The sequence below is a fragment of the Chrysemys picta genome, chromosome 8 (assembly GCF_011386835.1).
Source record: "Chrysemys picta bellii isolate R12L10 chromosome 8, ASM1138683v2, whole genome shotgun sequence".
NCBI lineage: Eukaryota > Metazoa > Chordata > Testudines > Emydidae > Chrysemys > Chrysemys picta.
Genome location: NC_088798.1, coordinates 18,659,504 through 18,672,571, shown reverse-complemented (window position 1 = coordinate 18,672,571; position 13,068 = coordinate 18,659,504). Strand labels below are relative to the sequence as shown.

General features: G+C 45.0%; 1 protein-coding gene across 11 annotated transcripts in view; it reads right to left on the bottom strand.

Moving 5' to 3' along the window:
• DNAJC6 (DnaJ heat shock protein family (Hsp40) member C6) overlaps window positions 1-13,068 on the bottom strand; it is a 100,449-nt gene that overhangs the window by 17,308 nt on the left and 70,073 nt on the right. For 6 of the 11 annotated variants that reach the window (XM_008166637.4, XM_065553985.1, XM_005300082.5 and 3 more), the window contains 7 exons: window positions 11,544-11,738; window positions 10,974-11,091; window positions 8,222-8,301; window positions 5,911-6,104; window positions 5,719-5,799; window positions 4,325-4,768; window positions 273-425 (listed from right to left, as the gene is read on the bottom strand). In XM_008166637.4, coding sequence (XP_008164859.1) covers window positions 273-425; window positions 4,325-4,768; window positions 5,719-5,799; window positions 5,911-6,104; window positions 8,222-8,301; window positions 10,974-11,091; window positions 11,544-11,738 — 1,265 coding nt within the window. The remainder of the gene's footprint in view (window positions 1-272; window positions 426-4,324; window positions 4,769-5,718; window positions 5,800-5,910; window positions 6,105-8,221; window positions 8,302-10,973; window positions 11,092-11,543; window positions 11,739-13,068) is intronic. The other 5 variants (XM_065553987.1, XM_065553986.1, XM_065553984.1 and 2 more) reach the window with 1 other exon arrangement.

Sequence of the window (13,068 nt, the reverse complement as noted above, 5' to 3'; positions counted from 1 at the left end):
CAAGCAGGCGTCGCTGTTTAGCGGTCCGATTTCTTCATGTGCACAAATGGCTCAATAATTAAATACAGATTGGGAGTGCAACAGGATTCAAATTAGAAATAAGCTGCAAATCTAGGGACTGAAAGCCCTTTCTTCTCTCTCCATTGAGCAGCTGTGCTTTAGTCATTATTTCAGAGATAAGCACGTTCGTGCTTATTAATGGCTTATTCCCTCACCATTACTTATACAAACACCTGTTTTAAATACTATAGATGAGGCATTGAGTTTCTTACCCATGTGAAAAGGGTCACTGTGCACGGTAGGTGAAGGACTTCTTGTTGCTTGAAGGAAAGGATCACCAGTGGCATTTGATGAACCAAGAAAAGAACCCAGTAGATCTGGACCAGACTGCTTTGGGCTAGTTCCAAATGGGTCAAAGGCAGTTGCTGTAAAAATGCATTAGAGGTTAATTTCTCCATTTCACACCATGCTTTCCCTTTCTAATTAGTCTGGATTAGAGCTGTTCTCCTCAAAACAAGTAGGCATCATTTCTAACTCCCACAGACACTAACAGGAGGTAGGATGCAACTGGGAGAGACAGACTGATAACTGGGATTTACACTGAATATATAAAAGTATTCCAACCAAGTGCTACAACTCTAGGTTCTGTAGGATATATCCATGGCAACACAGATGCACATCCCATCTGTCTTATCCAAGGAGGATAACTGCTCCTAAATTCAGCTGAAGTCGGAAGCTATAGGAATGTATGTTAAATTCTGACTTGCACACTGTGTGGAGAAATGAGTGAATAGCCCAGAAACTTCAGATGTTGGGGTCTAACCCGTTCCCCTTCCTAAAACTATTTGAGAAATAAGATGGGGAGTGTTGGAAGTTCTCTAAAAGCTTTGAAGACACCCAGAGGATGTCACCAAGATTATGGAGTTTCCGAAAGGCTCTTGTAGAAATAGCTTTAGAGAAGCACTAGTGCCTTTCCTGTATATATGAACCATTTCCACATCTGTGACATGGGTACTGAGTTCAGCTCTTCCATAAATTCCGTTTTGAATACATGCTTAGCCCATCGCATTTTAACTCGGAAAAGCTGCCAACAACAAAGAGCAAAGTTTAAGGAGAGAGGGGAGCAATCTAATCTGACTACTCAAAATGTTATTGTAACAACACAGCACGTTACAGAAGACGATTCTGAGCTCTGAACACTGTACGCTAGTGAAGTTACACTTATGTGGTAGCAGCGTCGGTCATGTTACTTAATAATCGAATACTGGCTTACTCACTCATTTGTCCTCCTTATTCTGCCCAAGCTGCTCATTTGACCACTACCTGCCCGCCCCTTAACATATGGTTCCACTCTGCCTGGAGATCCTTTCCTGACCCTAGTGGCAGAGCTGGCTCTAGGGGTGGACAAGCAGGTCATTGGCCTGGGCACCAACTCCCAGGGGATGCCTAACTACTGTGCTTTTTATTTCCCCCATTTGCCGATTGGCTGGCTGGGTGTTTTGTCGTTCTTGCTCAGCCGTTGGGGAGAGGGGACCAAATGTGTTTTTCACCGTGACTGACAATGTCTAGGGCTGCTCCTGCCCTTTGCCACACCATCACCCTCTTAAGAGTCTTCTCACAAATCAACTTTGAGGCTTATAACCCACAATCATATCAGAAGCAAGATATTCAGGATGAGCATACTGCTCACACAAGGAACCTAGGTACCTTGGCCTTCACTCACTTCTTCCTTCTCCAAATCTGTCAGTGTCCTTCCATCCCCGCACCTCACCAAGATTTTTGTTCTCATCATGGTTTAGATTGCAACGGTCGCAATTTTCAATTTGTTTTGTAGACACATCTGGTGTCTGGGCACTAGTAAATACAAGTTTCCCTCTAAAAATAGAACACTAGATCCACTGATTTTAGTTAGCTTTAGGATCTTCAGGAACTGGCTGTGAAAACCTCACATTTAGTAGGTGTTACTACAGTGAACTCTACTCAAGTCTTACACTGTGTTGATTTAGCACAGAAGTGGGCAAACTACGGCCTGCGGGCCACATCCAGCCGGCGGGACCCTCCTGCCTGTCCCCTGAGCTCCTGGCCTGCTGTTCCCCCTCCCCTGCAGCCTCAGCACGCCGTGCCACTGGCGCAATGCTCTGGGCAGCCGGCCAGCTCTGTGCTGCGCGGTGGCGTGGCTGGCTCCAGCCACAACCGTGCCGCAAGCCACCGGTGCTCCAGGCAGTGCGGTAAGGGGGCAGGGGGTTGGACAGAGGGCAGGGGAGTTCGGGGTGGTGGACAGGGGGCAGGGAATGGGGAGTTGAATGGGTGCAGGGGTCCTGGGGGCAGGAGTTCCAGGGGCGGTCAGGGAGAAGGGGTGGTTGGATGGGGCAGGGGTCCCAGGGGAGTTGTGAGGGGCCAAGAGGCGGGGGGGGGGGGGGGGGGGGGGAGAAGATAGGGGGCAAGGGCCAGGCCATGCCTGGCTGTTTGGGGAGGCACCTCCCCTAACCGGCCCTCCATACAATTTCCGAAACCCGATGCAGCCCTTAGGCCAAAATAGTTTGCCCGCCCCTGATCTAGTGCGCTACAAGCGGATTTTAAAAACACCACAGCATTAACACTCAGCATTTAACGCTGTTAAACTGCAGAGGAAAAAAATATATATTATCAGGAAGTTCAGCATATGCATCGATGAATGTATGCTGCCGCTAAACAGGTTCTTTGAAACTAGGGCTAGGTCTACACTCGGGGGGGGGGGGGGGGGGGTTTGGGGGAAATCGATTTAAGATACGCAAATTCAGCATTCGCGTAGCTGAATTCGATGTATCCAATCCAACTTACCCCGCTGTGAGGACGGCAGCAAATCGACCGTTGCGGCTCCTCTATCGACGGCGTTTACTCCTACCTGGGCTGGTGGAGTATGCGCGTCGATTCGGGGATCGATTGTCGCGTCCCGACGAGACGTGATAATTCGATCCCCAAGAGATTGATTTCTACCCGCCGATCCAGGCGGGTAGTGAAGACAAGCCCCAAGACTGATAGTTGTGGGTTAAAAAGAAACTGTCACAGCCTTTACCATACATTTCTTTAACTGGTTCTGAATGTGTGTTCAAACATACAAAAAAGGGAAGAAGTTCAGCTTTACAGCTCTCTCTTAAAACAGAACAAAAAGCCCACCCACAATAGGGACATGCTGCAATTTAAGTATTGTGCCCAGTGATCTGGAATAGCTCCTCCAAAGCTTGCAATCACGTTAGACCAGGGGTTTCCATTCTCTGAGAACTTGCAGCTGCCTTTGGCAAAGTTGATTAACCACTTCTCAGACTTTCCCCAATCTGGGCCTTTGAGACTCTGGCATTCAGCATTTCCTTCATAGATCCTCTTCATTCCTCCTTTCCCCAAGGAGTCTGGCCCCCCTCCCTTATCTCTTACACTCAGCCTATGGGCAAACTCCTTGACACTCAGTGTCAGTATCATCTAAACAGTCTGCCTTGTACTTTTCAGCAGGCAGGTATCAGAGGGGTAGCTGTGTTAGTCTGTAGCCACAAAAACAAGGAGGAGTCTGGTGGCACCTTAAAGACTAACGGATTTATTTGGGAATAAGCTTTAGTGGGTAAAAAGAAAACTCACTTCTTCAGGCAGGGAGGAGAGAGAATTTTTAATGTTTCAGTATTTGCCTGCTGAAAGAAGAGAGAAGGCAGAAATAGACAGAGATGGACTGCGACCACAGCTCCTCACCCCTCTGAACTAAGAGAAAGTGGAGATCCAGACTTTGCTATACAGGCCCATCTCTAGCATAAATCCAACAGCAGGGGTATGCTCTAACCTACCAACCAGCCCCCACAGAGTCCCTCTAACTGGAGAATTATCTGCTGATCTTCACAGTTTGGAATCGTCAATTTCATTTAGATGGACATTGGGTCACTAAGATTTATGAATTCTAAAATATTCTCCTTCTACCTTTGTTACACAGTATCATTTTAAATAGTCCCCCAACACAAAGTATAAACTTACAGAAATAAAATACTAAATGTCACCAATATAACTAATTCACCTGGACATGAGTGTAATGGACAGGTCCCTTCACCCGAGAAGTATGCGCGCACATTAGCGCTGAAATGTTGTATTTGAGATTCCTCAGAGGGCAATGCTCTGTGTAGTGCAAAATGCCCTGGTTTCCTTGCAAGGCCTCACAGATACTTCAAATCCCTCCCTATGTAGAATCTCACTCGTCCAGCATCTCTACTACAAGTCCAATAGCTCAGAAACGACTGTAGAATGAGCCTAACACTGGGATAACATCACACATTTGTACCAAGTCAGGCACTAGGCTAAGAAGTGTTACCTTCTACTCTTGGGGATGGAGACGGAGATGCTGAAGCTGCAGCGCGTCGAGGGGTGGAGTGTGCGGATCCAGGCCCACCCACATGAAAGACATCCTCAGCAGCTGCCTGTCCACCTTGGCTGTGGGCCCTGGAACCACTGACCCCGAACAGATCGCTCAGCAAGTCTGAGTTAGAGGGGAGAACAGTGGACTGAGCAGGGAAATTCTTGCTCATAGGGCTACCATCTAGACCCAGAAGGTCGATATCCTCAGGCGGAAGTGGTGCTGGAGGCTCTTGCTGCTTTTTGCTGTGTTTTGGAGTCCCGTGGGTTTTGTCGCTGCTAGCATTGCTGTGCTGACTGGAAAGGGATAAGAGTTCATCGTCGGACTGTTCACTCTCCTCATGCACTAGTGCTGCCCGATCCTCAGAGGTGGGGTGAGAACTGCTTTTGTCAGATTTCTGATCTAAGTGAGCAAAAGAATTTACGTTAGCTTCCGGTCCTTTAGGTTTTTACATACACTGACTTTATTAGCTTCCCATGGAAAAAAGCAGGAATAGCAAAACACACGTGTTCAGAGACATTTAAAATGGAAGTGCCTAATAAAGATTAGTTAAGTCCCAATCACTCTGTACCATACAGAAATATCCACACTTTACTGATAGGGAAATTGAGCCTACAGAACAGGACAGCGTAAGACCCTGGATGAGAACAGAAGCTGTTCCTGGGTCCAGATGTGGTGCCTCGACTGATTGGTCTCGGATTTCATTTATAGGGGACTAAAACACATGGCAAGGGCAAAAACGTAGAAGCATTTTAATGAAAGCATCGCTTGAACTTGAATCCAGTTTTTTAATTTGATAGAAGGGGGAATCCTCATGCTGGATTCCTAAACTGTATGTTGTAAAGATGCTGCAGGAGACTTGTGCTATACAGGCTACAGGAGAGGTTCTCAAGCTTGTTCATAATGTGGAACGTGTTCTATTAGACCATTACGTCCCATGGAACACCAACCCTCCCATTGGCAGGCACAGACCACTTCCTCCCTGTCCGTAGTCACATAAAGGTGCCACAGGGATGTTGCAAGTGAAAGAAATACTGGGAAAAGGCAAGTATTTTAAAACGGTTTTTTAATGGGTATTAGCAGCTGGAATCAATGGTTTCAAGTTTGAGATTATGAACAAACTACCTCAGTCAGATAAATCCAGGGCAAGTAGGCACAGTGATCTCACCACCTCAGAAGAAGGGAGTGTTCATTTTAACTCAAATTGCAGCCTATCCAGTAGCCCATGGTGATCTAATGGGATCTTGTCTTTCATAAGCTGACCCTTTGCTTGAGCAAATTCATCCTTTAAAAACTAGAGACAACTTTTTACAATACTTTGGCTGAAAATACTAGAGGCCAAGTCCAAGTACCTTGCCAGCTGAGAGAGGAGAGGAATGCCCCCTGTCCAACATTTTTTATGTTATCCTGAGGTGCATCTACAGAGCTTCGACCTGCAAGACAAAGAACCAAATGCACCAGGATAGAAGAAAGTCACAAGATAGTAAAAGGGCATCGTCAGCGTTAGAAGCTTAAGAATGTGCACAAAGCAGGGCAGTTCTCACCTGCCAAGGCAAGAGCATCTTGATGTTCCTGGTGAGAGGAGAAAAGAATGCTTGCATTGATGTCTTTTGTTGTGAAGTTCTCCCAGGGAGGAGTCAGGTCAGTCTGTCTATCAGCAGATTCTATTTCTATCTCCAGTGTAACATGAAACAGCTGTGGATATTTTTCTGGGGAGTCACATGCATCCAGTTCTGGTCTAAATGTTGACAGAAAGCTGTTCAGTTAAAAGTAGTAAAGCAATTTTTTTTTTTTTTGCGGACACAAATAAAGTTTGAAGTCTTCAACGCGTGTATACGTCCACGTTGATTTTTACACTTTCCCCTATTCACTCCTAGCATCTTTTTCAACTGCACACAAACAGCAGCAAAGTGGCAAGGATGAAGCAAGTGTCTGGCATGTGTTACTATGAGATGAATCGTACAAATCAGCAAAGTTATTCTTTAGCTAGTGCCCAAGGAAGGAGAGGGGGAGGGCAGAAATTGTACTCTAAAGACTCTTGTCTCACTCCATCCTAATAGTTCCCATTTCAAAAAAAAATCAACCTCGCTTGTTGACAGATTGTGCTGCTGTCCGCACTCAGTCTATAATTTTTCAACTGCTGTTGGGTCTCTACACTTCTCTTGAATAGAGATCATTTTTAAATAAAATGGAATCAGTTACCCAAATTAGTCTGCTCCGAGTTGCAAACTCGTTGCCATAAGGTAGATGTGGGCTAGGACACATCCCCAAATCAACTATTCCATATCTAGGCCTTGTCATTATACTGGAAACCACAGCCATGTTCTCCTACTCATCCAGTGATTGGACAGTCTGTAAATCAGTCCCCAAGAAAGTTCCTTGTCTCATCACATGGGTGTAGTCCTTGTCAAGCCAGTTCCCGCTAAGTCGGGGGAGTTGGTGTTCCCGTCTGTCTATTCTGTTACCTTCTCAATTATTGATTAGGAGCCTGAAGGCTGCATACTTCTTCCAGCCTTGAAATTTCTGGTCTGCCATTTTCATTTTCAGACCATTACTCATTTCTGCTCTCTGACCCAGTGTGGGGTTTCTACACCCCATCACATGGATCAAGCTGCCTTTTGACTGGACTCTACCACTTTGCAGTTAGGAGAAGTCAGGAAAAACAGTAGCGTAATAAGCTATTGTCACTGCACCACGTAAAGAGCATACTCAGTATCTGATTTTGCTGTCTAATGGATGCAAAAGTTGTAAGCAGTGAACATTCTTAGAGTACTCAAGCCTTAGTTTGGTTATTTTAAGACTTTGTAAAACAGAGTTAATGAAATCAATAAGAGACATTTCCCTTGAACACTTCTACAGAGAAAGTATCTTATTCCATTCACCCATGAAAGGGAACAAGATCTTACCCATTTTATTGTTCCCCTCATCCTCCCATACACCACACCACCATGCGGTCACCCTTGCAGGGGTTAGATATACCACAGACTATATGTGAGGATCTGTTTGTTTTACCTATTAAGTTACCTAGGGCACTGAAAATAAAAGTTGTATCTCAGAAATTAAGACATTTGCCTAGGATATTTTACCACAACGCACCAGCCTTGGGGAAGTAGTGGGCATAACTTCCCTTTTGTTTCCAGTATAACTAATACCTGGACATCCCTTCAGCTGGCTCAGGTCTGCCTATCTCTGCTTAATGGGGAGGGGAGACTCGCCTTTCTAGGGAGGCTTAGCAAGTCCAAGAGTATTTTCCCTTTAAGGGACTTTCACTTAGTAGGCAGAAAATGTGAGTAAAACATTCTACTGTATATTCCAGGTGCTCCAGGCAGCTCTCCTACTGCAGAGTCCAGAGTGGATATGAGCCAGCAAGACAAGAAGAGGGCACATCATGCATTCATTTAATATATTAAGTAACCTGGACCATTTAAAAAAAAAAAAAATAGGGAGGAAGAGGACCACTCATTATGGGAAGCCCAAATATTTTTTCTGCATTTTCACAATTGCCCATTATGTAGTTTGAGAATCACTGAATGAGTGGTACCTAGGGAAGAGATGGCTCCCTCAAAAGTAAAAGAAAAAGTGGTCTGCAGAAAACCCCGTTTCTCATTTTCCCAGCACCTCAGAACAGGTATTTGAGAGACACTGGAATAAAAGTCTGACAGTTTAGTCTTTTATCAGTAATGTTGTCAAAGCTACTCAGGCAGCAGATCGTAGAAGAGCTATTTATGCCCTATTTATATGCCAACATGCATTGGTTACTTTATCAAACTAGTCAGTGATGGTCAGATTATTTATATGCAGCTAACATGCTGAAGTTTGCATGCAGTACTGGTCTCTGATCTAAGAGGTACTTACTTTGTAAATTTTAGCATAGTTGTTCCCAGTGCTATGAATCCAGTATGAAATTGAATCTGGAAGATCTGTGTGTTTGTCATCTTAACAAAAAAACAAAACAATCACAGATTAAATATACACATTTTAAATAAAGGGAAGTAATTCTCTAGATTTATACAATATACAGGCAGCTAATCAGTTCTACTTCACTAATTGTAACAATATAAGCAAATACTCCTGGGGGAATTCTGCACCACTGCACATGCGCAGAATTTATGTTCCCTGCAGATTTGCTTCCCTACAGAAAAATGACTCTGACAGGGAAGCAAGGGGAAGCCACAAAAGCGGTCAGGCGACCCTCCCCAGCAGCATGTTTCGGGGGCCCAGAGCAGCTGGCAGAGAAGTAAGTCACTGTGGGGCAGGAGGCAGGACTGGGGAAGATCCGGCTGGTGGCTCCTATCCCGTGCCAGGCTCAGCTGCTAGTCCCGGTTGGGCTGGGGAGGACAGGACTTCCTCTTTCCTTGCACAGCAACCGGGGCTGGATCAGACCCACCCCCAGATTTCTCTCCCGGCTGAAGGAAGCTCTGCAAACACTCCCACTCCCCCTGGTTTTCTGCACCCATTGCTCCTCAGTTGCAGGGGAAGGGATCCCTATAGGAGGAGCTGCTCCCCCCATCCGCCCAACTCCTGTGCATCCAGACCCCCTCATACCCAAACCCTCTCACTGAACCTCACCCCCCCTGCACTCAGAACCCCCCCAAATGAGCCACACTCCCCCTGCATCACCCCAACAAGCCATCCACATCCTCACCAAGCTCCAACCAGCTGCCTCTAGACCCCCCAGAATTCCCCCACACCCATACCCCTCTGTCAAGCTCTAATTCCTCCACGCCCAAACCTCCACTGTGAGCCCCAAGCACCTTCACCTGGACCCTCCTGCAGAGTCCCATTACTATTGCACCCAGAACTCCCCCCCTCCCCCCAAACAAGCCCCTGTGCATCCAGATCCCCCCTGCACCCGGATCCTCCACTGAGCCACCCACACCCAGATTGCCCCACACAGAACCCTCTCAATCCACACGTGGATCCCCCACACACTTGGATCCTGCCTTGCGGAGTCTGCCTGCCCACACCTGGTGGGCAGGGCCCTGGGGTGTTTCTGGGGCAGGCCGGTCCTTGTGCTGTGTCAGGGTTGGGTGCAGCCTCGCCACTGAGTCTATGTCCTGGGAGGAGCTGCACAGTGATCTCCCACCTCTGTGCAACCAGTGGCCTGCCATGCTGGAGCCTCCACATTTGATAAATAAAATGTGCAGAATTTTAAATTTTTCTGGCACAGAATGCCCTCAGGAGTAAAGTGAATGAAAGTCTTTACTGACACCTACATCTTATTATGTCATCACCTAATTTGTTTTTCAAGCATACAACAGCTTTTCTATCTCAGAGTCCAATATCTCTAATCATCTTCAACTCTCCTTCCTCGCATGTAATTCAGAACACCTCAGTGCTGAGTAAACATTACTCCCCTTTGTTCTCATTTCTCAAGAGATCTTAGTTTTATTTTAATGATTTTATTATATATCTGTTCTGACAGACAACCATGTTGACATTATGTATGTTAAAAGTCTGTTGACCTAATCCTGAGAGAATGCAGGTATTTTCCTCCTGCAAATGAAGACTCCACTCCAGCCCAGTCCACCCAGAGGATGATGAAATGGCACATTAGTAGGGCCTACCAAATTCACGGTCCATCTTGGACAATTTTTAAAAATTGTATAAGTGTGAAATTGAAAGTTTCATAATTTCAGCTATTTAAATCTGAAATTTCACGCTGCTATAATTGTAGGGGTCCTGACCCAAAAAGGAGTTGGGGGGAGGGTCACAAGGTTATTATAGGGGGGTTGCGGTACTGCTACCCTTACTTCTGCGCTGCTGCTGGCGGCGCTGCTGTCTTCAGAACTGGGCGGCTGGAGAGTGGTGGCTGCCGGCTGAGAGCTGCAGCTGGTATTGCCATCTTTACTTCTGTGCTGCTGCCTTCAGAGCTGGGCCCTCAGTCCACAGCCACCACTCTCCAGCCACCCAGCTCTGAAGGCAGCAACACAGATGTAAAGGATGGCAATACCATATCACGCCACCCTACTTCTGTGCTGCTGCTGCTGCCTTCAGAACTGGGCCCCTGACCAACAGCCACCGCTCTCCCGTTGCCCAGCCCTGAAGGCAGCGCAGAAGTAAGAGTGGCAATACTGCAACCCCCCTAAAATAACCTTGCAACCCCCTCCGCCCCCAACTCCCTTTTGGGAAAGGACCCCCAATTTGAGAAACGTTGGTCTCACCTGTGAAATCTGCATAGTATAGGGTAAAAAACACACACAAAAAGACGATTTCACAGGAGAAGACAAGATTTCACGGTCCGGGATGAGTTTTTCCATGGCCGTGAATTTGGTAGGGATTAGGAATGTGGAGATACTGGCTTGTTGCCACCTCCTTCCATATGTGGCAGGGTAGGGATTCCAATGGGCCGTTGCTTCAAGCTAGTTACCGGCAGAGGGTCTTTCGGTCTAGCAGCTGGAGGGACCCTGCCTGGCCCCCCTCCATACAGTGCCATCAGCACTGTCACTGCCTACTCTGAGCTTCACTCCTAAAGATTTGGAGAGGTTGGGGTCATGCCAAACATTTTTATGGCTACTTTGCCTCTTTCCACTTCAATCTGAGTGCCAGGGTCAGTCTTTGACTCAGTGTTTGTGTTGTGCATATCAAAAGGTAGACCAAACTATACTTTTGCTTGAAGTCGTCCCCCAATGGTTGATCTCATATGGTAGACAGAAAGGACAACATCTCCATGAACAGTAACTCCTAATGGAATTAGGACTTTCCCTTCTTGCATACGGAATTCCCTTTAAAACAAATGAGGAAGAAGTCCATTGTTATGCTCACTTCAGCAGTACCATTAAAATTATTGCTTGTGTACTTAAAAAATACATAATCTCAAAACTCAGACCATGATTAGTTGACAGAAGTAGCATTCTGTTCTCTGGCTATTTGTCAGTTGAAACAGTAATGCTTCACATAGAACTACTAGTATAGTGGTAAGCCCCAGCACCTCATAACAGAAGTTCAGACAAGCTCTGGCAGTCGAGTTTTAACACTGGGCATCAACTTTCCAATAACATTTTCACTTCTAATAGCATTATCTTGCCCAATTTAATCAGTCAGGGGGAAAACAAACCAAAAATGCCCACCCACCCATCCGGAGCCCAGGAAATTAGATGTATTACACTAAAAAAAAAAAAAAAAAAAAAAAGACTTATTAGCATCATTAAGAGATAAGAAAGCCATAGTAACTTACTTCATTCTTTCATATTCCTGGGAGGTTGTAAAGATTCTGGTTTCTCCAATCAGAATGTCACAGAAGGGTCGACACCCATTTCTCTGTTTATTGAAACAGGGGACTGGACTGAGAGAGACTGATTTGATAGTAAGAGGCTTACAGTGAGGGTGGATGGGCTTTTCTGCTATTAGATCACAAATGTATCCTAGGTATCTGCAACAAAGAGAGCCATTACCAAATGATCCCATCACTAGGGCTGTCAAGAAATTAAAAAAAATTAATCACAATTAATTGCACTGTTAAACAATAACAGAATAGTATTTAAATATTTTTGGATGTTTCCTACATTTTCAAGTATTTTGATTTAAATTACAATACAGAATGCAAAGTGTACAGTTATCACTTTATATTTATTACAAGTATTTACACTGTAAAAAGAATAGCATTCTTCAATTCACCTCATACAAGTACTGTAGTGCAATCTCTTTGTCGCGAAAGTACAACTTACAAATGTAGATATTTTTGGTTACATAACTGCATTCAACAAAACAATGTAAAACTTGAGAGCCTACAAGTCTACTCAGTCCTACTTCTTGTTCAGTCAATTGCTAAAACAAAAGTTTATTTACATTTGCAGGAAATAATACTGCCTGGTTCTTGTTTACAATGTCACCTGCAAGTGAAAACAGGCATTCACATGGCACTTTCGTAGCCGGTGTCGCAAGATATTTACATGCCAGATGCGATAAAGATTCATATTCATATATCCCTTCATGCTTCAACCATCATGTGTCCAAGCTGATGATGGGTTCTGCTCGATAATCCAAAGCAATGTGGACCAACACATGTTCATTTTCATTATCGGAGTCAGATGCCACCAGCAGAAGATTAATTTTCTTTTTTGGTGGTTCAGGTTCTCTACTTTCCACATTGGAGTGTTGCTCTTTTAAGACTTCTGAAAGCATGCTCCACACCTCGTCCTTCTCAGATTTTGGAAGGCACTTCAGATTCTTAAACCTTGGGTCGAGTGCTGTAGCTATCTTTAGAAATCTCAAATTGGTACCTTCTTTGGGTTTTGACAAATCTACAGTGAAAAAGTGTTCTTAAAATGAACAACGTGTGCTGGGTCATCTGCCATATATTTCATATTATAGCAGTCTTGGATGAATGCAGGTAAAACAGAGCAGGGAACATACAATTCTCCTCCATGGAGTTCAGTCACCAATTTAATTAACACATTTTTAAAATAGCATTGTCAGCATGGAAACATATCCTCTAGAATGGTGGCCGAAGCATGAAGGGTCATACGAATGTTTAGCATATCAGGCATGTAAATACCTTGCAATGCCGGCTACAACAGTGCCATGCAAATGCCTATTCTCACTTTCTGGTGACATGGTAAATAAGAAGCAGGCAGCATTATCTCCTGTAAATGTAAACAAACTTGTTTGTCTTAGTGATTGGCTGAACAAGAAGTAGGACTGAGTGAACTCGTAGGCACTGAAATTTTACTTTTTTTGTTTGAGTACAATTATGTAGCAAA